The 26,306-nt window shown below is 34.8% G+C and overlaps 1 protein-coding gene across 4 annotated transcripts in view; it reads left to right on the forward strand.

Annotated features, from left to right (window-relative positions):
- Positions 1-26,306, forward strand: part of pde3a (phosphodiesterase 3A, cGMP-inhibited) — a 425,475-nt gene that overhangs the window by 322,786 nt on the left and 76,383 nt on the right. For 2 of the 4 annotated variants that reach the window (XM_028807158.2, XM_028807151.2), the window contains exon 4: positions 13,263-13,387. The exons of the other annotated variants lie outside the window; for them this stretch is intronic. In XM_028807158.2, coding sequence (XP_028662991.2) covers positions 13,263-13,387 — 125 coding nt within the window. The remainder of the gene's footprint in view (positions 1-13,262; positions 13,388-26,306) is intronic. 4 annotated transcript variants of the gene reach the window in all.

The raw sequence follows: 26,306 nt of genomic DNA on the forward strand, positions 1-26,306 counted from the left end.
GAACTTAGTGCCACCCCCCAAAATGGGATTTTGGATATGCATGTGTGTAGATTGTCCCCATGATATCCTGAACCATAATATGGGTAATCCACAGGGTGGTGTGCTGAACCTTTTTGATGAGATTTTCAGTTTAATTTTTTTATAGATATTTATACATAGAAATCTATAGTTTTTTTTTTTATATTTAAAATTACACTATACCAGAAATAACTGCAAATCTTTATAGTAATAGGGGCGCTGATTTTTACATAATACTCAGACAGAAGTTTAATTATGACTGCGTGTGTGTGTATATATTAGAATATGATTTAACATATCATAGGTTCTAAATAAACAAAGTACCATTCCTTCTGAGCAATTTCAATGACGTACATAATTGACCAGTTGCTGTTATCAAGTGGATATGTAGGGATATTAATGTATTATCTTTTCAGTTGATAATGGCAACTTTTTGTGATTTTTTTGTCTCAGTTTTTATTTTTTTTAGATATTTATACGTCAAAAATATGAAATTATTAGCCCATACAGTAGACTATATTGGAAGTGTTTTGTTGAAATATGTGTGGTGGTTTTTGTAACATGCTCATAAATACAGCCAGAAATTCAGTTTTACAAATAGATGAAGAACCGGTTTGAAGACTGATCACTTGTAATATGGCTTTATGAGGCAGGTGGAGTTGAGTGCCATTTTTCTTGGATTGTGTTATGTCATTTTCGAACATTCTTAATCCAGACAAGGGTTTGGGGTTGGAGCCAGTCACAACTACCACATGGCAGGAACAAACCTTGGACAGGGCAAACACACACACACACACCAAGACCAATTTAGCATAACCAATTCACCTAACCTGCATGACTTTGAGAGTGGGAGGAAAGTCATGCAGACAGAGGTAGAACATGGGACACAAACCCTGGTTTCCTTACTGTGTGGCAGCAGCAATACCACTGTGTCACCGTGCCACCCTTTTTCAAGGATTAACTTCAGAAAAAACTGTTATGTTTGCTATTTTTTTGGAATTTTTTTTTTTTTTTTTTTTTGCAGTTTGTTCTTTAAACAAACAAGCAAAGCTTTAATGCAATGATGTGATTTTCTCCCTGCTTTATAAAGTGTATTCAAAAATTTAAATGGTCAAAATATGCTTATTGTGCAAGAAATGTCTATAAGAAACTGAAATATGTTTACTTTTTTTTCCACTTTCACAGTATTAGTCAATAAGGAATTGCCAGATATTCTCAAGCTTTCTTAAATGTATAGGAAGTTCAGTGAATTGCAATTAAGCCAAATGTCAGTGGGGTTGAAGACTGGTCTATGGTGTTTCTCTGAAGAGCAAGCTTTGCTTTGGCCACAATATATGTTATGCTTCACATATGACATCTTTGCCTCAGTCTGAATATTTATGAATTTGTTTTCCTCAAGTATTTACCTGTGTTTGGCTCAAGTTCTGAGAAGCACCCTGGCCCATGATACTGAATAACATTTGTTACGGTAGGTTTGGTCTTTATACCAGAGTTATCAATTTGTATTCAAGCCACATCTTTGAGATTTATTTTTATTTAGATCAGAAAAATGTTTGCTATGTAGTCTCATCAGTTCAAGTGTCCACAAGAAGACATGATTTTGCATTAGACTAGCATAGAAACTGGTCAGATCTGAGCTAATTTGAGCTAATTTAGAGTGTATGGCAAGCAGGATGGACAATTATAAAATCAATGTATTTGAAATAGTTATCTTCAGATACATTCAATTAAATTCAAAAATTAAAAAAAAAAATGAAATTCTTAATTTCTGTATTAATGAACAAAGATCATGCATAAATGTATTTTAATTCCTTTTAAACAAATAAAACAAAATACACAGGAGGACATAATGTGGTCTGCATCTCATTGTATTAATGCGAGGGGAAAGTGTCCATTTATTTTTCCTATTATCCAAACTTCTTAAAAGTGTTTCTAATATATTCTGTAAAGTAAATGTTTTGATCAGCAAAGCAAGAAAATAAAATTTAAAGTACAACATGTGCTACTGAAGCAATTGTCATGACCAGCAATCACATAAAAAAATAATTAAATTGTATAATATGTTCTACTCAGTCACCTACTTTTTTTTAGCAACGACAGAGTACAGAAATGCAGCATGTTGTTCAAAAGCCCTAATAGACCTGAAGAATGAGGCTAAATGGCCGAACCACACAGAACCTACAAGAGCTGTTGAATTTGTTCCCTACTCTTTGCAGTCTGCACAGGAAGGAGCCTACTTCAAGTACCATCTTAAGAAAGAATAAACCATTGCAGTGCTTAAAAAACAAACAATACTGTAATTTAAGCCTTAGTTTTATCTATATTTCTACTTATTTTAGGGTTTTATATGGGAGTTGTTTATTTCTATCATTGGTTTGGTATTTAAAAACTTCATTTTTATTAGTATTGTACTTATTTCATGAATTTAATTACATTCTGCTTTTGATGTTACAAGATATAATGCTATAAATATGATTGCAACCATGTATTACTTTATCCTTTGCAGTAAACAACGTCTGTAAACTTTAGCAGTATTTAGAGTCTTGTTCAAGTTGTCCCTAGTGATAGGATTGATAGTTTGGTTTTCTTTGTGACTTTGACCTTTGCTTTTGTTTAGTCCTTTAGCATTGAACATTCAGTTCTGATTATCTTTCTAGTTTTGACCCCTCTTTACTCCGTTTTGCCATATTTTGCAGCTCCCTTTTCACCTCCTGATCACCTTGTTCACAATAATCATTGGGCACAGTAACATGTTCCATTCCAAATATAGAAGCACTACAAAACAAAATGTACTAGAACGTGTACAGAACAATAATGTTCAAATGCACAGGCACAGATGAAAACAGTGCTTCAAAATAATTAAGTAATTAAATCAATAGACTAGCTGCGGAGCTTCAGAGTTCCACTCCATTGAGGATGGTGTTGCATTATATTATACATCCGTGATAACACCCGATTACACTGTGTTTAAGACTAGATTTGGGGATATGTGTGGGGTGTGGGGTGGGGGAGGGGGGGGGGGGTTTTGGGGGTACCTGACTCAAGTAAACCAAGTGAAAAAAAACCTTCAATCCAATTGGCTGTCCAATGGGGCTACTGAATCCGGGAGCTGCGGAGGTCTGCAGCTAGACCAATCTCAAGTAAATATAAGGATAGAGCTTTGCTTTTCTGGATGATAAAAAGAGCATAATGATCTGGCCATTCTTTCCAGTAAAGGCACATACTGTATTCACTCTATCTATATATCTCATCGCTTCATATGTAATGGTTAACTTCAAACTCTGGAAGTAATATGACATCGCTAGTAAACAAACAAAAACAAAATCAAGTGAGCTTAAATGGCTGTGGAACCTGAAAGCTATTTTATATTATCATATAATATGTTCTTGTCAAGCTGAAAGGAAGGTAACAAATGCTATGTTCGCAAATACCCAGGAAGAACATGTACATCAACACCCAATCCTTGCACCATTATGTTCCACTGTTTCCTTAGAGCTCTCCCTTAACATTTAATTAGTTCAGTAATATTGGAAGATTTTTGAAGTTTGCATCTTTGTGGCAAAACATTTGTATTTGTATGTTGTAAAAAAATTATATAGCATCTATGATAAACATAAATATATTATTTATTTATTAGAGGACTTGTTCCAAAGGTAGAATTGGTTCTGTATTATTATGGTGAAAGATGTCCATCAGAAGTGATGTTTACACCTAAAATTCATCTACTCTCTAGCTCTGGACCAAAGCAGTATTTGCAAGTCCTGTGCTAAAAGATAATGGGAAACAGACAAATTGATGAGATGAAAAGTTCAAGTGGAAGTAGAATCCCAAGTGGTTAACACACAGGAGCTGCCACTCAAACCTTCATGAGGGTAGCTTAATAAACTTTGCAAAGCCTTTTCCAAAATACACTTACACATTTAAAAATCAGGTTACATTATCCTTTTTCTGTCAGGTCACATTGTTCACACTATAGCTCCTTGCACACGCAACTCAAAGCCATTAGGAATTTTCCCAAAAACGAGCTCCATGCACCCCTACTGATATGAACCACATGGGATATCATAAAATAAAAATGAAGTACATGTTTAGATGTCTAAGTATAGCATTTAGAAAATCTAGCACAGATAATACAGCTGTAATACTCAAATCAGTTCTTCTGTACAGATGTAAAACCAATGCAATTGAAAAGACTGCTTAAGTTACAACAAATAGGAATTTCCAAAAAACTGCTCAATCTATTGTTTTAGGTAAACACTAGGAAACCTTTTTATTATCAAAGAGAAAATAAACATTGACATACATATTAAATGGATGGGTAATGGCATCTATTCTAGTATATAAAAATAGTCTAAAACACTTAATATCATTTAAAATGCTAAACATCTTTTATTTCATTAAAGGATTTGTTCAAAAACAACCGCTTTCAATGGCTTTTAAATAACAAAAAAAAATATCAATGAACATGAGAAATCACTCTGGTTTGATATCATAAGCTGTACTTTTGCCAAAATGTCAGCACCTTTCATCATAAGCCAAAGTAAAAAACATAAATATTCACAGAGCAAAGTAACAATTATTCCAGACTTTTATTAAAGACATTTGAGACAGTGTTACTTCATTTTTATAAATTGTATTTACTGGACTTTCCCTCCTTTTATCTTGATAAGGATCAGGATGGCAACAGACAGGTCTAGACAGACCCAGCCCAACCTATCAACAATCAACATCTTTCTCCTTTCCTGGAGAATCTTTAGACTTTGCCAGGTCATTTTAGAGTTAAAGTTCTTCCAGTGTGTACTGGGTCTACCCATCAGTCTTCTTCCATTGGAACATGCCTTGTAATCTTCCCAAGGGAGGCACCATGTGTCATCATAACAGAAGACCCAAATTACCTCAACTGGCTCTACTCAATCTAGTGGTCCTCTCCTATTGCTAAGCTGCTCAACCAATCACAAAGAGAGAGCCTGTAAGTGAAGATGAAGATGTAGAATGGATATTATATCAAAATCTTAGCTTCCCTTCACTACAATGGTCCAGAACAACATACTGTTACTGAACCAATTTGTTGGTCAACCTCATGTTCATTTTTACCACAGCTTGTGGGGAAGAACTTATGGACATTTCAAAAAAAATTGACAAAATTCAGCCCAATAAAGCTTTCCACCTAGTTTCTCCAAAGTCAGGTCATGTTTTGAAGGACCTTAAAATCCTACTCTTCCACAATACTTTGTAATTGATTCCATGTGCCTGTGATTCTCTTTGTGAACCTGAAATTTTCCCTTGACCAGTGTTCAACCATGTCCCAATGTTCTTGTTGATGTCCCTGTGTACCTTGATATATTTGAACCTTCCACCTAGAGAAGCTCTCAAAAATAGAAATTAATCTATTGAGATATTTAATTGATCTCACTGAATTTTGCTTATAAGGCAACTTTTTAGTTACTTTTTTTCAAGAAGTTTGTAGTTTGTGTAAGGGTAAACTCAAACCATAAGTAAGTGGAATATCTTGATTGACCCCCCCAACCATCTTTCAGTAACAAAAAGCAAGTTCTTAAGTAATCAGTATGCTTTTCCTGAAAGAGGTTGCAGTGAAACACACATAATCTATGTATCTGTCTAATACCCAATGAGTTAACTGATTGCTTAGCAACACAATTAAAAGACCAACAGTAAGTCAGGAACCTGCAGCCCAGTGATTTTCAAGCCAAACTCCTTGGCTGCATTGCTTGCCTCTTAAGTAAATAATTAAAAACTTAAAAGCATGACGTGGTCCAAATGCTCTTAAGCAGAAATGTGTTTACAACAAAAAGAAGCATTATTCCAAGTGTCCATCTACATTAAGAGGGAAACATAACATTTAGGTCAGATCTTGATTTCCAGGCTATGCTTTTTTGTTATTGCAAAATGGAAATGAGTTATGAAAGGAAGCAAACTTGTAAAATAGGGATTAGAAAAATATACTTATTAGCAACTAGTTTTTTATGCCATCTTCTCTGTATGTAATTACTATTTTATGTGGGTTGTGTCTCTGTAATATCCTGGCATTCTCATTCTCATGGAGGCAAATACACAGACTATGTAAAGCTTTAGCATTCCACAAAGCATTACCATATCCCCAGGATACCAATCAATAGAGTCTGAACTCTACTGTGCTCAGGTAAAAGACCAGATAAACTAAATCTCTAAATAGTTTAAACATATATGGTTTTCATAGGAATGATTATATGTGCAACTGAAAATCGACTTTGTACTGCTGCTATAACATGTCAGGTACTTACAATTTATTCAATGTGCTTTTAAAGAGTATTTTTCATTAATAAACATGCATCTAGGGAAAGGTTTTTGTTCAGTGCAGTAGTCAGTTCTTTCCACCAATAAATTTATGAGTATACTGTTACCCATATCTTGACATAAAGGCAACAGATATACATATGTTCTGTTATGAGTCTTGATTATTTATAGTACACCTTTTAAATGCAACAAATGGACTATCTGAGTATTAATGACTTTGGTGTCAGTCACTGAGCCTGAAAAAAAAATGACAATCTCTCACATGTTTGTTTCTTGTCAATAATAATCCAGTAATGTCAAAAATAAGTTATTTTCCATTCCTTTTGTTACTTGTGGACAGGCAAGATATCAGTGCTTAGCATCTTTATATTCATGTTAAACAATGGAAAGTAGTGATAAAATAATTGATTGGTGATTTATATTGAGCAATTTGTGAAGTTTTTCACATATTTTCGGAACTTTAAATTGTAATAGAAATTCATTTAGTACAATGTCATAATACAGGGTGATTGCTAAACATTACTCTCAGAAGTAGTGGTCACTGATGTTTGAACCTGTGTAGTGGTATTAAGGATTTTGCAGAGGAATTGGTGGAGGTAATTAAATAGGTATGTATCCTTTGTGTTACTCATTTTTGTTCTGCAGCCTCTTTACTTCATAGCATTTTATGTCGCTCATTGGCTTTTTCATAGCTGCTTGTATTGGAGCAGACAGACTTTGGTTGTTCCTTACTTAATACAAACAGCTTCCCTTAAAATGTGGGTGGTCTAGTTCTTTTGGTTCTTAAATACTATATGTTACAGACAGACAGATGGACAAACAAAATACACTAATGGTAAAAAATAAGAAATGCAAGCTTTAGAGCAGAAGGGGCATAATAGGTATTATTACCACTGTGTGCTTGGAATTAAGCTTTAAATTCTGATTAGAATGTTGACACTATAAATAGCATCCCATATAAATGAATTATTAAATGAATAAATTAACAAATGAAGGCAGGAATATTATTTTCCTGTGGGAGTTTCATCTACTTCCCTACTCATTTGATGGACCATTGTAAATTGTAACAAAGATAATGTGGTATTTGGGCTTTGCTCTGAATAAAAAGCTCAAAAGGACATAATGCAGACCCTCTCTGTACAAAAATGGACAGGCATTTTTGCAAACTAATATATGAATTCAGATTTCTTTTCATATTGTACAAAAGCAAATACAATCCTGTCATGTTTTCCAAATGCTGCTTCTGTGGTCTGTTCATTCCACTTTCATGACACACAATGGCATTCTCCCACAATATATTATATAGATATTTGAACTCTTAAAGTAATTAAGATCCTTATGAATATGACAAGTTATTGGGCTTGGATAAGACTGATCTGACTGCTGCAGGTTAGGCTGCCAGTAAATAGCTAGCATGGTAGCTTACTGAAAGAATTAAGACTTGTCAAAAAGGAGACTTGTCATTTACAGCTCATTCATCCATCCAGCCCCCTTGTAGCCCTCACTTTTTCCACTACGTGAAATGTATTTTTTTGCTTTTACTCTTTTCTAACCCAATAAGGAAACATAAAAGGAGAACCATGAGAATGCAGAGAATAAGTGTCTATAAATAGACATTTACATTTATAAATAACTGTCACCAAGGACTTCGGATCTAAATGTATTAGTAGTCCTACATAAGTTATAAATTGTGATATTAAAAATAGCAGATTTTAAAATGCAATAATAAAAGATTTCACTGCCCTCAAAGAGGATGAATTCATGACTGTTTAATCTTTCCCATCTCCTCTAAACATTTTTTAGGCTTTGCAAGCAAACACGGGAGACATGGTGAACATCTGTATATGCATTTTATTTACAGTATGATGGTTTACACAAGCTGTTGATTTTAACTTTGTTAGAATGAAATGAATAGCTGATATAATTCTAGAGCTTGAAATGTTGTCTCACGACATGCCATATACTGTACACTTTGACATATTAGACATACCCAAGAGCAAAATAAACAATATTTGTTACTGATGACTTTTTCAAAAAAGTAGAATGACAAAATTGTTTATAGTTACCTCACCTGAATAGCATTCTCAAAGCCGTATTCCCAAAACTGAACAGCTCTGAAGCTGAAAGAAGCTTCAGGATTATAAGAAATAATGCAGATTATAGAAAATTTAAATTATCGTGATTGCTTGGATCTTTGCTTTAGATATTTCTTACAAAAAGAGATAATAAACATCTCCCCCCACCCATTTAATTCACAGTTTTTATTCTATAACCAAAAACTCATATTGCAGTCACAATACAGACTGTAGACCTGCGACAGTTCTCTGGATTAAAAAGAATATTGTCAGCATCAGCCTTTAGCTATTCCACCTTTGAACATGAACTTGATCCAATTTCCAATATGAGGAAGGCACCATTCGTTTTATCACTTAACCCATGGCTCAGGACTGTTTTAAAATAAATATTAGAACTATAGTTGAGGATGGCTGCATTACCTTACCAATAATTTCACAGATTGGTTGTTTCCAGATCTTTCATATTTTCAATTTGTCTGATTGTGGCACTACTTTATTCAAGGTATCCGGCTTAATGTTAGAATCAGTCAGTGTAATGGATGTGTCCTTACCAACGATAAACATAGTGACACACTTTCACTTTATTTCAGGGTCTCATCTCATTGGCCTGTTCCTAGTAAAATTCCATTTTTGCACCACTTAGAATAATTTATTTGAGTGAATCAAAGTTTATTTTATAATAAAAGCGGCAGTCATCGTACCCCAGGTAAGTCATTTTAAGCTCTTGTCCTTTTGTTGGCTAGCCTGGCTTCATTCAGTTCTGGTGTTCCACTTGCTCTGGATCTCAGCAACACAGGTGAGCCCCCAGGGGGCACTGAACTTAAAATTCACTTCCCTCACCCCATTACAAAGATACCTCCAGGGCCAAAAGTTTGGGTTCCAAAGTCATCTAGTGTCTCTTCCTGACAAAGTGGGATATGTGTGTAAATGTTTGTTCTTAATAAAATTTCACTCCCTTGGTTTAAACACAGACCCACCATCATGCAATGAGCTGTATATTATAAGAATATAGCATTATCTTGTTTTACAAAGAAAAAAAAAATGGAATTCCATATTATCTTGTCATAAATAGCCACCATCTGGTAGCATTTTAAAGAGTTTTGCTACTTCCACCTATGATTGATAGCTAGCTGTACATGTGGCATAGCCATCACAGAGTTTGACAGAGTAGATTTAATAGTAAACCAATATGTTACTATTAACTCCCATTTCACTGCCAAAAAGGACAACCAGTAATATCTGATATTTTCACTCCTGTTTGTGTGTTCATTGAGTGATCTATCAAGGAACAAATGAGGATCTGAGTATGTGCCTTTTAGTGTCTGACATGGATGCTTCCTTATTTTTACAGTTGGTGCAGTAGCTTTAACTCATTTGACTATGATGTCTGCTATGCTTCTGTGACATTCAGTACTGTGTGTGATAGAGTGTGGATGAGAGCCAACACCTTTATATCATACGTCTTGGATCTCTCCTAAGCAACAAAGGAGGGAGAACATTTATACCTTGTGAAGAGTGTTTGCCATTTTACGTATAGGACTAAATGGGCTTTTGGAAGGCGGGGGAAATCTTTAACATCTGGAGGACTGGGCGAGGACAAAACTGTAAGCAGTTCACCACAAATAGATCACCTTATGCTGGAAACAGAACCACATCATGGTAAAGTATGTTTGATATTTCTGCTACTAGTATTGCTAACATGCTGGTACTAGTGCCCTGGAAGCACTGATGCTGCTGTATCTCAGAACTTGACTGATTTAGGTTATAATGCTGTTTTAACTGTAGAAATGTGAAATATATAAAATCCAACATTTAGATGGGATATTTCATTTAATTGGATTCAGGATTGTAGAATTGATAAAACATAAAAATATTCTTTTTCCTTTGATGAAATATTTGTATTGCCATGCCTTGTTTTTCTACAATGTTTTAAAAAGAAGTTGTTACATTCAAGATATCGATATATCAATTTCATGAACATGCAAAATTTAATCTGAAAAATAATTCAGCTAGTTTGATCGTTAAATACTGTAGGTAATGAATAAGGCCAAATATGAAACAAAGTTAAATTTACAGTTGAACATAACCAACTTTAAGCAATTCAGTATGTAAGAACTGAAGCAAAAGTGGGTTTGCCTCATCTTTATTTCTTTAACCCATCAGCTCTCCTTGCTAACATTTGTTTCTGTTTGCCAGTCTTGTACATTAAAATTTTTGGTAGAAGCTGTGCAATGAAAGCAAAGGAAACTGCTCCATGTCCTCATTGCAGCTAGATTTCTTGATGCCCAGCACCTGCTGTAGATAGGAAGACAATAAAAAGGAGCGCTTGGTGCAGAGTTCATTTGTCTTGAAGGAGTATGATAAAGTGGAGGAGGAGAGAGAGAGAAAGAAAAAGAGGTGGTGCAGGAAGTTGTGGGCATACTGCAGGGTTTTTGTTTTCAATGGAGCCTTGGGCACCTCTAGCAGCAGATCGATTTGATAAGAGCTTACAGAACAACTTACAAGAGAAAAAGAGCATCTCAGGGTTATCACAAGCATTATTCTGGAGTGCATCACAGTATTTTTACTTTTGAAAATGTAAAGGAGATATCATGTGTATTTAGATAACACTAAAAGAAAATATTTTTGAACATATTATTTAGCTTTCACTGAGGAGTAAAATATTGCTCACATAGCTACCAAGCAGTTAATCAGTAATAACATCAGTTTATATGCCAGGGTAATTGGTATATTGTTTCCAGGCTGAAACTTTATAAAAACCTTTACTTAACAAAGTTAAATAAAATGAATTAATGAATGGAAAAGGGCTCTGCAGTTATTTATATGTCTGATGTAGTGATTTTCATGGGAATTTTAGTGTAAAACATGTGAAGGTGAATGGTCAGATTCATACAGTATATAAATAAAACAATCCTTCAACCATCTGAAACTATCAGTTTCCTAAAACATTGGTCACAAGTGAGGATCAGAGGACAGATGAGAATAACAAGTGGACTACTGAAACTTCTTCTTATATTGCTGTAGTGTTAGAACTAGTCCAATAGTATTTCTGTATCTTTTCTGCATGGTGCATCTCTAGCAGAATTTAGATTTATTTTTTTATAATTTTGTGTTTTTTTTAGATTTTTTTAAGTTTATCATTTAGTTTAGACACAAGATTGTAAAAATGGACTTGCAATATCTATAAACTTAGCCAATGCCCATCTAGTCATCTTGTATAAATTTGAGGAAAGCAGAAGTCTGGTTCAATAGGAATGAGCACAAGCACAAGTCCTGTATGAGATTCCAATTCAGTGCTAGGTATTTGAAACAGTAGTCATTATTAGAAGATGATCCAAATGACACGTTTTGGACTAGGGGAAAAAGAAGTGTCTAGAGTAAATCCATGAGAATATGAATGGAACATATAGATCACCCATGACAATAATCAAAGTGGGTGGAAAGAAAAACTGAATGGCATATTCATGAAGCACACATCCACACTCACTTAAACTGAAAACTGCCAATTCACCTATCATGCATGTTGTTGGGATGTGTAGGGAAAACCAGAGTGAACCCATGCAGATCTTGAGAAAATCTGCAAACTCTACACATACTGCAACCAGGCGCTGTGAAATAGCAACATTAATCAGTACTCCAATGTACCAACCACTCAGTAAACTTTTTTTTTCCAAAATTACTGTTAGGCATTTCTTGTCCCTCTTTATATTGGGTGATGATATTTCACAGTTTTTAATAAACACCTTGCTTTTAATCATCAAACATATTTCTCAAGTCATTGTAATTGTCTACAAAATGATGCCATGCATATTTACTGCATTTTGATGGGTCTTGTGCATCTCTGTAAGCATATGTTTTTGAATGAAGTAAGAATAAGATACAGAGAATATTACTGGACATTGTGAATTTTGAAATACTTACATGTTTTTATATGTTCACGTAACAGTTCACACATACAGTATGTAAGTATATTTAAATGACTTAGTATAATTAATTTAATGTATCTTTTATAGTTGCATCATATTATACACACAATATGTTTTTGAAAAAGGCATGGTGGCACTCTGTGTGGCATTGTCACATCAAAGCATAGAGACACTTGTCTGATTGCTAGCTTAATTCCTCCTTCGTGATGTTAGCATTTTGCACTCTTGCTCACATGCTTTGATTGATTAATTGCTGACACTAAATTAGCACTTACGTGAGTAAGTGGTGTTGTGCATGTGAGTGCTTTGAGCAAAGACCTAGCCTCCCATTCCTGGCAGGACTTGCATCTGTTGCTTTCAGGGTTCCATCTCCATATTAGCAGTCCAATACTCAAAGCATCAATGAATGAATACATTTGTATTTATTAAGGGGAGAAATTAGGGTTGTGAACTACTCTTGTTAACTCACCTAAAAACAGATCCATGAGGGAAGTGATTTTGAATAGTTTCTACTGAAAACCTTGACCTTATTTAAAGTGGTATAGAAATGCTTTGGTGGTAGATGTATTAAGTTCTTGGTACTCTTTTATTGGGCTTTATTACGCTTTTGACACTGAAGCCATTTCAGTATTGCTGTGAAATCACATTAATAAGAACAATGTCAGAATGCCATGAAAATACGCATTTATTTAGTCTTACTCTGTCTAACCTAATATCTGTTAAGAAACTAAATGATTTATCCTTTTGTGAAATAGCAGTAATTCCTTTTCCTGCACTTTTCATACTTGAAAAAATGTAACCCTAAGGGGGAAAAGAGTCACTTGTTAAATAAACATTCATGTGCTTTCTATATTGAAATTTCATGTCAACCTCCAATTGTCTGTCTGAGATGAGAATTCCTCTTAATTTAATTTGACCACTAACATGTATTTGTACCCTGATTTTTCAGTCCTGTCACTAGTGAGTCACGGAGCAACTCGGTCTTGCTGACAATTGCCAAAAGCAGATCCCTGTCTGCTTCATATGCTGCAACTTCTACAAACCACCTGAATTCCAAAAGACAGATCAGACCAGGTGATCCACCATTTTCTTTGATTTTATTTTTCTTTTTTATTATGTTGTTTTGCGTAGTTCATTTGAAAACTGTGGCCCATAGTGTTGTGTATATTATTTGAAATTATTTGCTCCCTGTAATAAAGAAATTGGACTGCATTATCCTGGCAATCAGACACCACTGATTGGAATGGAAGTTTACCCTTTCTGACATATGGGCTCATTATATAACCAACATCTGTGCTACTAAATTAAAATGATTTTTTCCATTGTTTATTAACATATCTTTTTTTTCAGACCAAAGATATGCAACTGCCCATATAAAACCATCCATCATCTACACTGATCTCACACAGCTTATAAACATCTGTAGTTGTAACCTGTTATGAGGACTATACAGTAATTTTTGGTACAGAGATAAAGTAGCTGACAAAAAGTATGTTTATGTGTTTGCTAATATTTTATGGTGGTTTGTTTTAAAATGTAATGTTGGTGTTTGTTGTATGATAAGGAGCATCATTAACCAAAGGGGATTTTTTATTTTGAGTCATCCAAAAATGGTGGAAATACAACAATGTTTAAAAAAATCAATAGAATTCACTAGATAATTCTGACTATTGTCACAGTTACCAATAAAGAATAACCTGAGCCATAAGTTTTACAAACAAGAAGAGACCAGTGATTCCATTAAGGTCAGTTAGTTAATTACTAGCTATATTTTCTCAATATCTCATCCAGATACTTTTAAAAAGTGGTCAACTTTTCAAGCAAGCTTCTTGGCTTTGGTCTTAAATTCACTTTGTATTTTATCCGGTGTCCTGGAGTGCATGATGAATGAATTACTTGAAAGAATTTAGATAGATCAGTTTTATCAATGTTTAAGGTTTTTGAAGACCTGGGTCAGGGTTAGAATTTAGTCTAAAGCGCTCAAAAAATTAAACCTGTTGAGTAGAGAAGACAACTACACACAGTACCTGTTTATCCTGCAATGCACTCAGTGCCTTTTTTCTTATATTGTATTGCTAAATTTTATTCGGTAGTATGATGATGGAACTGCACTTTGTATGTCAACTGTGACCACACTAAGGCATTATACTATATGATGGCCTACAATTTATTTTAATAGTATTTTTACAAATATAACTTTTCTTTTTAAATGCTTATGCACATTGCCTAGATAACAAGAATTATTTGGTTGACACAACCTCAGTACTTTTCAGAGGTTGCTTCCTGTAGGACAACATTGTCCACCTTGTATTTATAATTAAAGTTCTTGTTGTCCATGTGTAGCACTTTTTACTTATCTGCATCAAAATGCATTTGCTAAGTTCTTGCCCAGTCTTAAAGGCTGACTAGCTCTTTCTATGTGTGTTTTTTTGTGCTGCTTACTCAGTGGCTATTCCTTTAATTTTAGTTCTAATTGCAAATTACACAAGTATACTAGCTATACCAGAATCTATGGCAGTAACTAAAATTAGGAAAAGTAAGAGCCGATGGAGGAAGCGTAGAAGGACCCTGCTGATGACCTCACCTTACATGGCGCCTTCTTCTCCTGTTTGTCTTGTTCATCTCCTACCAGTTGACCAACTAGAAATCACATTTTGTAAGTTGAAAGGGTGGACTTCCCCTTTAAAACATTACAGCCAGGAACCAGAATTAGGTAAAAGATTATCACAAAAGAGTTTACACAGGTCTTTTCAGGAAAGAATATAATTGGAAGTTGAAAATAGTACCAGTTATTTAGAATTTGATCTGTTTTAAAAAACCTGAATGAATAAATCAAGATAATCAATTCAATAAAATAATATTAAAAGAAAAAAAAAACTTGATAGATTGTATTACTAGAAGATTTTATAGGAGATAAAATGCCGCCTGTAAAAAGCTGTGGGAGAAAAATATCTAATATGCTACTCCAACAACTTCTCATGTTATGTTTCCACTATTTGTGTACCGAAATGCTTCATGTTTTCCAAATAAAAACGAGCTGACGCTACCACTAGATGCCAGCTCCTACATGGCTTCTTTCAATTATGACCTGAATAAAATCTGCTGAATTCCACTTGTGACTTTATTAACTTAGAAGCGGTTTGAAAATGGATGAATGGAAAATTTATGTTTTATGTGTGTGTTTGATTGTAGGTGCTATTAGCTTTTTCTCACATGATTTGTTATCTGCAGCACAGACTGTCTCTCCACACTTTCCACAAAGAGCTACTTCATATTTCCCTTCTTACATTTACTTTTCACTAGTTTCCTTGATTTAGTATTTTACTTCTGAGCTTTGTCAGTGCATCTGAGGATTTTGAAAATATGAATTAGGTTTCCCCAGAGTCTTTATTGCTGAAAAAGAAAGACTATCATTTAGCCTGTAATAAAAACACATGCTTTCTTTTCCAAGAATACACATTGTTTCTCTGTATAGATTTGTAGCACAGCTGTTTTTAGCATGGATACCACACAGCACAAAATACTAAATGTGATTACAATATTGAAACCAGAACAGTCCTGCCCTGCATAAATATATATTTTACATTTTTAGCCATATATCTGAAAATTCGTTAGTTTAATTTATCCCGCATATTGCCTGGAGTATCCCAACATCGCTCAAAATAAATCTATTCATCACCAAAATTTCGATCCCGTACATAATGGATTTTCTTCCAGTTAGGGATGCAGGAAGCAGAGGCCTGTCCCAGAGGCAAAAACAGTCCTGAATAAAGTGCCACAAACACATACCCATAACCTGCTGATCAAGCTAACAGTATATCAGACCTTTGGAGTAGCAAATTTAATTTTGAATGGCACTGCCTTCTTCTTAGCATCTCATGTCTTAATAGTAATGTATAAGTTATATTTTTTCATATTGTCTGGTTTTGAAGATATTTTTAACATTTTCATATTATGTTGTTGTACAGTCAACATCTTCTAACCCTCCACTTTTGCATGTAATTATATGTACAAATCACACATCTCATGCTCAGGATAGGCAGTATTATCACTTTTATTGCTTGTGTGGTTACTGTATTATTTATTCTGTCTTCTATTTTGAACATATCCTGAAATAAATAAACACATTATACCCCATGAACTTAACAGTTGTCAGTATGCCTCTGATGCTTTTAAATGAAACTGTATGATTACAGTTCTGTGATTCATCCCAAAAACAATAAATGCATGAATTTCAGGCAGACCCACCTATCTGCGGCTGCTGTCCGAAATGGGCTTACCTTTTCCAAGTCATCCTAATAAGCAAATTTTCAGCTCATGATTTATATATTAAACACTGTTGGCTAATAAATGTATGTTAATGCATTCTTTGTATTTTTTGAGTTAGTGTGCTTACTGTATTTAATAATTGTTTTTTAACTTGGGAAATTAAGATTTAAACTGTATTTTATATCATTGCACATAAGGCAAAATAAGGCTTGGGTTACACTGCCTTTCCAGGAATCAATTAGGTTGCATACAAGGTATGTGTTTATGTGCATTGTTGTATTTTCTCTTCTTATACAACTTTATTTACTCTTCTATATCTATCATTTCGTGCTATTTCCATGATGAAACATCTAACTCTTACAATGTGTCATATGATGTACATATCATATTTTTTCTTACCAAAATGTATTAACTTTCAACCGCTTATCAGTACATTGCAACGACGACATATTAGCAAATTGTTTTCATGTTTCTGTATTTCATTTGTAAAAATGAAAATAAAAATGTCATCCTTTCAGCTTATTATATGATGATATTTGTACGTTCAAGTAAGAAAATGTTTTTGGTATTTTTACATTGCTGTACATGCTGTAATCCCATCCCTAGGAGGCTTATGCTTTACTTGAATAACATACAATTTCAGTACAGTTCCAGTTAACATGTAGACATATTAGCAATTCCTCTTGAGATTATAGCATTTTTGTATTTGTTATTTAGTCAATACTTGATGTACTATATGCAAGACATAGCTTAATATAATTATTCATTAATGCATTTATTTTGGAAAAAAAAACTATATGTATTACTAAAAGTTGTTTTCAATATGTAAGCAGGAACATTTCCTTAAAAGACGAAAACATCACTGCTTCCATTGCTATTTGAACTTACCACAAGGAAAGCAAATCTCTGCCCCTGTAACTTTCATTTATTAACTGAGTCCCTTATTTAAGAATAACTAGGGGGCTTCGCCCCCTGCTCGCTTCGCTCACCAACCCCCCAGCCTGCACTACGCACTAGCCTCTTTGCGGTTCTGCCTCTGACGTATGGGGATGGGGATGTACAATTTAAACAGATTTTTATTTTCATGGGAATTACTTATGTATTAACGCAACGTATTACTGCCCGTGATTGACTTTCGTTTCTTTCTCTCTATTAAATAAAATGACTTTTTCGAATGTTTGGCTCTGAGATTTGTTAATTTTCTTTGCAAAAGCTATTCTAACCGGAAACTGTTAACGTTTTAATAAGAATGGCATATCGATATCTCCTTTGTTGTCTAATGTTATCCGCGGAAGATGTACTACATTACCTTTCTTGGATACATCCAGCTTTCTACAGTAATTCGTGCAAGACCGGACGTTGTTAACAGTTGTAGATATTCTTTGGGATCATGTAAGTTGTTGTTTTCATCTTCCGCACGATCACCAACAACTGTTTCAGTATAGTCTATTGATACGCATTTAACCAATTTGCCTTGTAACCGATTGACATTTTTGACGTTAATTCGTTTGACTTCCTTGTTTCTTGGTGCTAGGATTGCACGTGTACTCATTTTTTATGTTGATAACCCTTCATGATAAAATTCTTCAAGAAGATTTGGACATAATACGTCTTCTTTAATTGGGAACTTAAAGTGAGGAAAACATTAATGTATTAGAGCTGAGAGCAGAGGAACTGTGTCTAACAAAAGTATTCACATAAATGAGAGTTGAGAGGACTGTGGTCTTGTTTGAAAATTTTGGGAGGAGGGTGTGACTTGAAAAAATCTCAAGGCAAAAGTCTCACCTTACAGGACTTGAAAAAATCTCTCTTCCAAAAAAGAGAGGCAAGAAATAGAGATGGCTGTATTAAATACAAAAGACTTGGTATGTTCATACTAAGGTGAAGATAGTATCTTCCTTCAGAAAAGTTTGACCATAGCCCAGTAGAAGAGGGTGTAAAGATGCTGACAGTTCTTACTATATATTTTGCTTAACAGTTATCAGAAGACTAGACTTCTAAACTAACCACTCTTAATAAATTTGGCATATTTTATATTTAGTAATTTGTCTATTTAATGACATATTTATTTGATCTGTTTTAATAATATTCTATTGTTAGTGTTCTGTTAGCATATTATAATGACTAAACTTTTCTACACCGTTATTTGATCATTAGCTATTAGAACTACACACTGTGTGTTTCGATTCAACGTCTGTTATTTATGTTATCATAAAGGGTTTTCCCCCAACATGCCAGTAGTTGTATAATGTGTTATTGGTTTTGCCTGAACCTCTTTTGAGAAGTAAAGTGAAAGATATGGGATTTTGGCAATTTAGTTATTCACAATGATTTTTTCAGTTACTCTTTTTCTGTAATTTCATCAAGCAAATCGAAGGCAATTTCTGTTCTGCACAATGGTGAGGACTGCCAAGCTTTCTCAGCAGATGCTTTGCTAGGTGAATATCACTGATAAGGGGCGTGGGCTGTAGTGGGTAGCCTCTTTGAACAAACCAATGGCTGCTTTGTTCCTTACTTACAGTATACTACTTAGTCCAAGTATGGGTTAAAAAGTGAGTTTAGTGTCCCTTCTTAACTCAAGTTTGAACCATTATTCACAAAATGACAAAGCCATAGCAAAATTATAGTGGTTAAAAATTAATTGCATTTTTTTTTTTATCAGCTACGGCTTTATGTGAAGAAGAGCTTCCTATTTTCTGTTTTGAATGCACTTCCTCTTAATTTACAAGACAGCTCTCAAGTACATGATCTGATATTTAACCAGAACAACTCTACACTTTTCAATTTTGAAGACCACAGATATCCATTAGGAGATCTCCACATTCTCTGTTCACGAGCAAAGAAATGATGTCCCTTTAACTTTTCTCAGTACCCCATGCCTTTCGGTCTCAGCTTCTGTTGTCTTTTCTTCGTGGAATAACCATGAGCAAACACAGTATTTAAGATGCTACACCATTATGCATTTTATTAGAGAAACTGAGCACAAAGTCCCATGATTTGAATTCAACAATTTTTATAATATAGTCTATTTTATTAATCTTTTTGATTGTGTCTGTGCCACAACAGACAGATGAGAATATAGCAAAGCGATAAGCAGCAAAGTCTTTTCTTTTGCTTCACTACATGATTTAGGTAAGTCAATGATTAATTCTGTTGCTATTATGCTGCTTTCTCTGGGTATTGACTAGGGATTCTTGTTTGATTACAGACAGGTTTACATTTAAATGCCGTGCTTCAACTTTGATATTTTTGGCGAGCAGCCAGTTCTCACAGATGTATGTGTAGAATACGATGCAGCACTTGTATAAATATTAAACCCACGGGAATCCCTCAGCCTTTAATCGTTTATAATGATTGCATTCAATGTCCACTTCTGTTAATGTGAAACAAAAAATAACACTGAGCCTAATGACACCAAAGGCTACAACTGTCTGGATGCCATTTTAGATCAGGGGCAAATGTGGAGTTTCCCAGGAAACTTGCTGTACAATAAGCAATGAAAAGGATGAACCAGAAAAGTAGGTCATGCATGTGGTTGTGCGTCACACCGAGTAACCGAGGCCAGCGATAAAGGGAGATGTAGTGTGCTCTGGAAAAGCTTAAAGACCAGGTATGAAAATAGGTGTTTAAAGAAACAGAACTTGGCATTGTTCTCAGATGTTGTGATTTTTTTTTTTTTAAAGTCGGGGACACTTGTTTAAATATATAGGCAACTAAGTGAGTGACTTGCAGATATTAATTAATAATCCGCAGTTCTAAAAGAAATAGGCATTCATACTGACAGCATATTCAAAGTGTACAAAAGTAGATTTTAAGATTAAGAAAAATGATCAGTGAAGTGGAGAAGTTGATCTGTGAGCTATATTAAATTACAAATTGTATATCAAATTAAAATACATTTCAAATAGTGTAGTGGAATTCATAAATTACACATTCTGGAAATTGTGTGAAAATAGATACATTAATAATTCAATAGAGTTGCAGATTTGGCTGTTGATGCATATAATGTAGTTGTATCTTCTCTTATTTCACAACATACTCTATTCTGATTTTAATGTAATGTAATGAGCACCCTATTCTTCAGAACATTTATTTAAATTTTACACTTTAATAGTTGTATTCCTTAGCCTGCTTCTAGAATCTAGAAGACATGGAGATGGAAAAACCATGAGCAATTGCTTTTGATTGGGACTCAAAATATATAATTTTTTAGTGATTTTTTTATTTTTTTTTTTGCTTTGTATCTTATAGACAGGAAATACCATATAAAAATAAATGTTCTTTCTGCAGTAACAAATTGTGGCCAGAGTGTCTCCACTTTTACAATACGCTTCTCAGACAGCACATATTGGAAAGCCTCTTACATATGTTGGAGTTTTAGTTTTCAGAGTTCATGGTTGGTTCTCCATTCACTAAGGACTTCTGTGACAGTACAACAGCAGTAGACTTATGGAGAAGTAGCACATTTACAGTATATATTACAGGGTTTCCACCACCATCTAGGCAATCTAATTGTAGATTTTTGGACAACATATCTGACCATTGTTCCAGGCTCTTTAAATCACACCTTAATCACACTAAGCTTTTCCACATACTGTACCTCATACAGTAATTCACAAATCATTGTAGTTGTAGAAAAATTCTAACATATTAACCTTTTTGAATATATTACCACTTGCATTAAGTAATTGCAAACTAATTGGAAATGCACTTCACATATGTAAATGTCTGAAAAGTGTTTTCATAGAGGTTTACATTATTTTAAGATGTGATAAATGCTTCTGATATCAGTTCCTGTGCATTTCGATGTGAATGTGTCATTCTGCTTGACCCGTTTATACTGTACATTCCAGCTGTAGTGTCATTTTGACACATCTTACATGAACATCCTTTTTATACTTTAATTTCTACATAAATGAAATAGTAAGTCTCCCTTGACCATAGTCAATGGATGTGTGTACATTTCTGTGTAATTAACATGAAGCAATCCCCTGAAGACACCATATATGCCGTGGATGCTCCTGTGCAAACCGACTTTAACAGTGTAATCAGTCCTTTATAAAAGTTAAAATGAAAAGAATCAAAAACAAAAATAAAATAAGCTGCACAAGTCATGACCTATAACAGTGTATGCATGTGCACAACACACCAGTTTTTTTTTTCAGGTTCTCTTAGAAGTGAGATGTCAAGTACAAATTAGAGAGTGTATCCTTTAAAGTATTTTAAGCATATCAAAGAATATCATAGCTGATAAAATATTAAATTCTATTTAAACAAGTAGTGAATGAACAAATCTTTTTTTTTATGTATGGTATTTCAAAAGGCTGGACTACAATATACAGGTGCTGGTCATAAAATTAGAATATCATGACAAAGTTGATTTATTTCAGTAATTCCATTCAAAAAGTGAAACTTGTATATTAGATTCATTCATTACACACAGACTGAGGTATTTCAAATGTTTATTTCTTTTAATGTTGATGATTATAACTGACAACTAATGAAAGTCCCAAATTCAGTATTTCGGAAAATTAGAATATTGTGAAAAGGTTCAATATTGAAGACACCTGGTGCCACACTCTAATCAGCTAATTAACTCAAAACACATGCAAAAGCCTTTAAATGGTCTCTCAGTCTAGTTCTGTAGGCTACACAATCATGGGGAAGACTGCTGACTTGACAGTTGTCCAAAAGACAACCATTGACACCTTGCACAAGGAGGGCAAGACACAAAAGGTCATTGCTAAAGAGGCTGGCTGTTCACAGAGCTCTGTGTCCAAGCACATTAATAGAGAGGCGAAGGGAAGGACAAGATGTGGTAGAAAAAAGTGTACAAGCAAAAGGGATAACCGCACCCTGGAGAGGTTTGTGAAACAAAACCCATTCAAAAATGTAGGGGAGATTCACAAAGAGTGGACTGCAGCTGGAGTCAGTGCTTCAAGAACCACCACGCACAGACGTATGCAAGACATGGGTTTCAGCTGTCGCATTCCTTGTGTCAAGCCACTCTTGAACAAGAGACAACGTCAGAAGCGTCTCGCCTTTGGACTGCTGCTGAGTAGTCCAAATTATGTTCTCTGATGAAAGTAAATTTTGCATTTCCTTTGGAAATCAAGGTCCCAGAGTCTGGAGGAAGAGAGGAGAGGCACAGAATCCAAGTTGCGTGAGGTCCAGTGTAAAGTTTCCACAGTCAGTGATGGTTTGGGGTGCCATGTCATCTGCTGGTGTTGGTCCATTGTGTTTTCTGAGGTCCAAGGTCAACGCAGCCGTCTGCCAGGAAGTTTTAGAGCACTTCTTGCTTCCTGCTGCTGACGAACTTTATGGAGATGCAGATTTCATTTTCCAACAGGACCTGGCACCTGCACACAGTGCCAAAGCTACCAGTACCTGGTTTAAGGACCATGGTATCCCTGTTCTTGATTGGCCAGCAAACTCGCCTGACCTTAACCCCATAGAAAAATCTATGGGGTATTGTGAAGAGGAAGATGCAATACGCCAGACCCAACAATTCAGAAGAGCTGAAGGCCACTATCAGAGCAACATGGGCTCTCATAACACCTGAGCAGTGCCACAGACTGATCGACTCCATGCCACGCCGCATTGCTGCAGTAATCCAGGCCAAAGGAGCCCCAAGTAAATATTGAGTGCTGTACATGCTCATACTTTTCATGTTCATACCTTTCAGTTGGCCAACATTTCTAAAAATCCTTTTTTTGCATTGGTCTTAATTGATATTCTAATTTTCCGAGATACTGAATTTGGGACTTTCATTAGTTGTCAGTTATAATCATCAACATTAAAAGAAATAAACATTTGAAATACATCAGTCTGTGTGCAGTGAATGAATCTAATATACAAGTTTCACTTTTTGAATGGATTTACTGAAATAAATCAACTTTGTCTTGATATTCTAATTTTATAACCAGCACCTGTATTGTTTCTTGCATACAAATATGTGTTATAATATGTATGCTTTACTAGATTGATTGGTCCCTTAACAGTCCCTATAGAAGTGCTGTTAGATGTAATTCTTTGTCCAATAATTCATCTACTCTGACAATTTCTCCAGGCTTAGACAGGGGATAGTCACAATTTTTTTTCTGGCTCTGTTCAATCAGAAGCAGATTTTTTTTGTTCTTGTTAGATTTTCACCCTTCTAACATACTTTAATCTATCTGTAATAACCACATGATCTGAAATGCTCAAATGTGTTCTTTATACTGACCAGGTACTCTGAATGTCACAGTGGCATGGTGACTGTTTCTGCTGCCTCACAGTTTGGAGTCAATTGCTTAATCCAGTTTAGGGTCGTAGGCAGGCTAGGACTTATCCCAGCAGCGTCAGATACAAAATAAGCCACCAGCTGTGAACAGAGCACACTCCCACACAGGGCCAGTTGAGAGTGACCAGTTAACCTAACACACACGCAGATCTTTGGGATGTGGGAGGAAATCAAGAGTACCTGAGATAAACTGACACTGACTGAGGGACCATGCAAACTGTAAATGGACAACTGGACAACAACAGGATGAATTATTTGAATCTGGGACACTAGAGCTATGTTATAGCAGTGCTATCTACACCACTCTATCATTCTTATAAACAAAATATAACACAAGCTTTGAAGAGAAACAGAAAAGGGTGAAGTTAATAAAAGTGATAAAGAACTGAATGCTTGCCATTGTACTTTAAAGGATGCCAAGCACTTGACACCAAGGCAGCCCATAGACAAAAAATGTAAAGTCATACTAGGTGTGAATTGTTTTTAACCAGCACTGAAGCTCTTGACACTAGGTATTGCTGCAAAGATCACAGACCAAGTATAAAAGGTACCAGGATGGGCTGAGTGTGCTGCTGCAAGTGACTTAAATAACTTTTTGCTAGCATGCTGATGTGTTCAATGAGCTGGAAGCAATGTCAGTGGCCTGAATTCAAGACAAGGTTGAATCTGTGGTTAAAAACCATGTCTGTTATCTTGACATTTCATTTGAAGTTTACAGTAGGGTAATGTGCTGTTTGCAGCAATCATGTATTATGCAGATTTACATAATTTGGTGTAGCAACACAGGTATGTGTGGGTCTTGAATTGTAAGAGGTATGGTTTAGCTGCAGCATTTCTGTAGCCAATCCAGACCCGACAGTAAGCGCTGACTCATAGCACGACAAAGCACTTGTTTAGGAGGGCAGGCTCTTGTTTTGAAAGATTCTAAATACAATTAAAGTTTGTAACTTTACTGTTGAGTAAGGAATATTCATATATTCTTCCTACACACATACATAAATTAATAAAACAATAATAAAATCATTAGAGGTCCATTACTAAATGTGATTCATTTTGTAACAAATATAAATTGTATTCCTTTAAATAGAATAAAGATTAGCCAAAACATGAGGAAGATAGGCAGCCTCTGTGAAGCTATTTATCTATTTATTTTTTCTCCCACTTGACGATACTGCTGCACAAACAAAGTCAGTCCAGAGGCAGATCTTCAATAGCTTTCTGACTCATCAGTGAGTCTACTGAGAATCAGTGTTACATGACGCAGAGTTCCAGTTTTAAGGGAAATTCACCTTGACACTCCTAACTGCCAAGGACTTTTCCCCTACACTAACAAAGAGAGAGAAAAAGCAAGATCTTAATTTACATTGCCGGTTTTAGAGCACCATCTACTGGCTAAGTAGAAAGAGACATCTGTTCTCGCACATCTCAGTTTATAGACATTGCTTAGTCAGTAGGGGGCTTGAAAGATATATATATATATATATATATATATATATATATATATATATATATATATATATATATATATATATATTACTTCATATAAAGTATACTTTACAGTGCTCATTTTAGTGTGGATATTGCTCAGAAGCAACAGGTACAGAAAACTTAGGGCAGATTGCTAATGCACAGCATCTCCGTGTGATAAATGTTCTGTTACAATATTTATTATTATATTTTTTCAGGGAATATCTTTACCTTAAAGGATTTATAAAGAAAAAAAAATCAAAAATCAATTAGTGTAAACCCAGTGAATAGCCTTAAAGGGTTAAAAGGAAAGCAGTATATTAAATTAAAAAAAAAAAAAAAGTTTTGGTTACCAAAAACTGCAAAAAAAAAAAAAGTAATTTTCACAGTTATACAAAAAGGCTTTTCTGCATTAATGGAAGATAATTAAGCCATGAAAGTTGAAGCAAACAATTCCTACAGGTGTCCAAGCTTTTGTCAATTACTTACAAACTCTCTGTCATATAAAAGCAGTGTTTGAGCAAACTTTATTACTGTACTACTCACTCTGAAGCCTCATTTGGATTACACTGTATGTTGATATCATCATAAAAGGGCAATTGACAAAGGAAGACAGACCAATCATTATAACCTTTAAAACTGTAGGTCTCTTAGAGAAATTGGAAAGAAAGCCAAAGTGTCAGTGAGTACAGTTTCTTACACCATCAAAAGCAACTTGGAAACTTTGACTCGAACAGGGCTGGCAGACCCAATGCCACAACTGAACAGAAGAAAAGTTTCTGAGAAGCAACAGCTTGCATGACTAGGAAACACCTTCAGATTCAATGTTCTCTGAATTAAAAGCAATACAAATAAACAACTGGAGGTAAGGTTACTGCACTGCTGCTAGGAAGTCAGATATTCTACATGACAGAATTTCTTTTTTTTTTTGCTGTAACATTCCCAGCTGTTTTTGAAACAATTTATTTTGTTTTA

This window comes from Erpetoichthys calabaricus, chromosome 1, assembly GCF_900747795.2.
Source record: "Erpetoichthys calabaricus chromosome 1, fErpCal1.3, whole genome shotgun sequence".
NCBI lineage: Eukaryota > Metazoa > Chordata > Cladistia > Polypteriformes > Polypteridae > Erpetoichthys > Erpetoichthys calabaricus.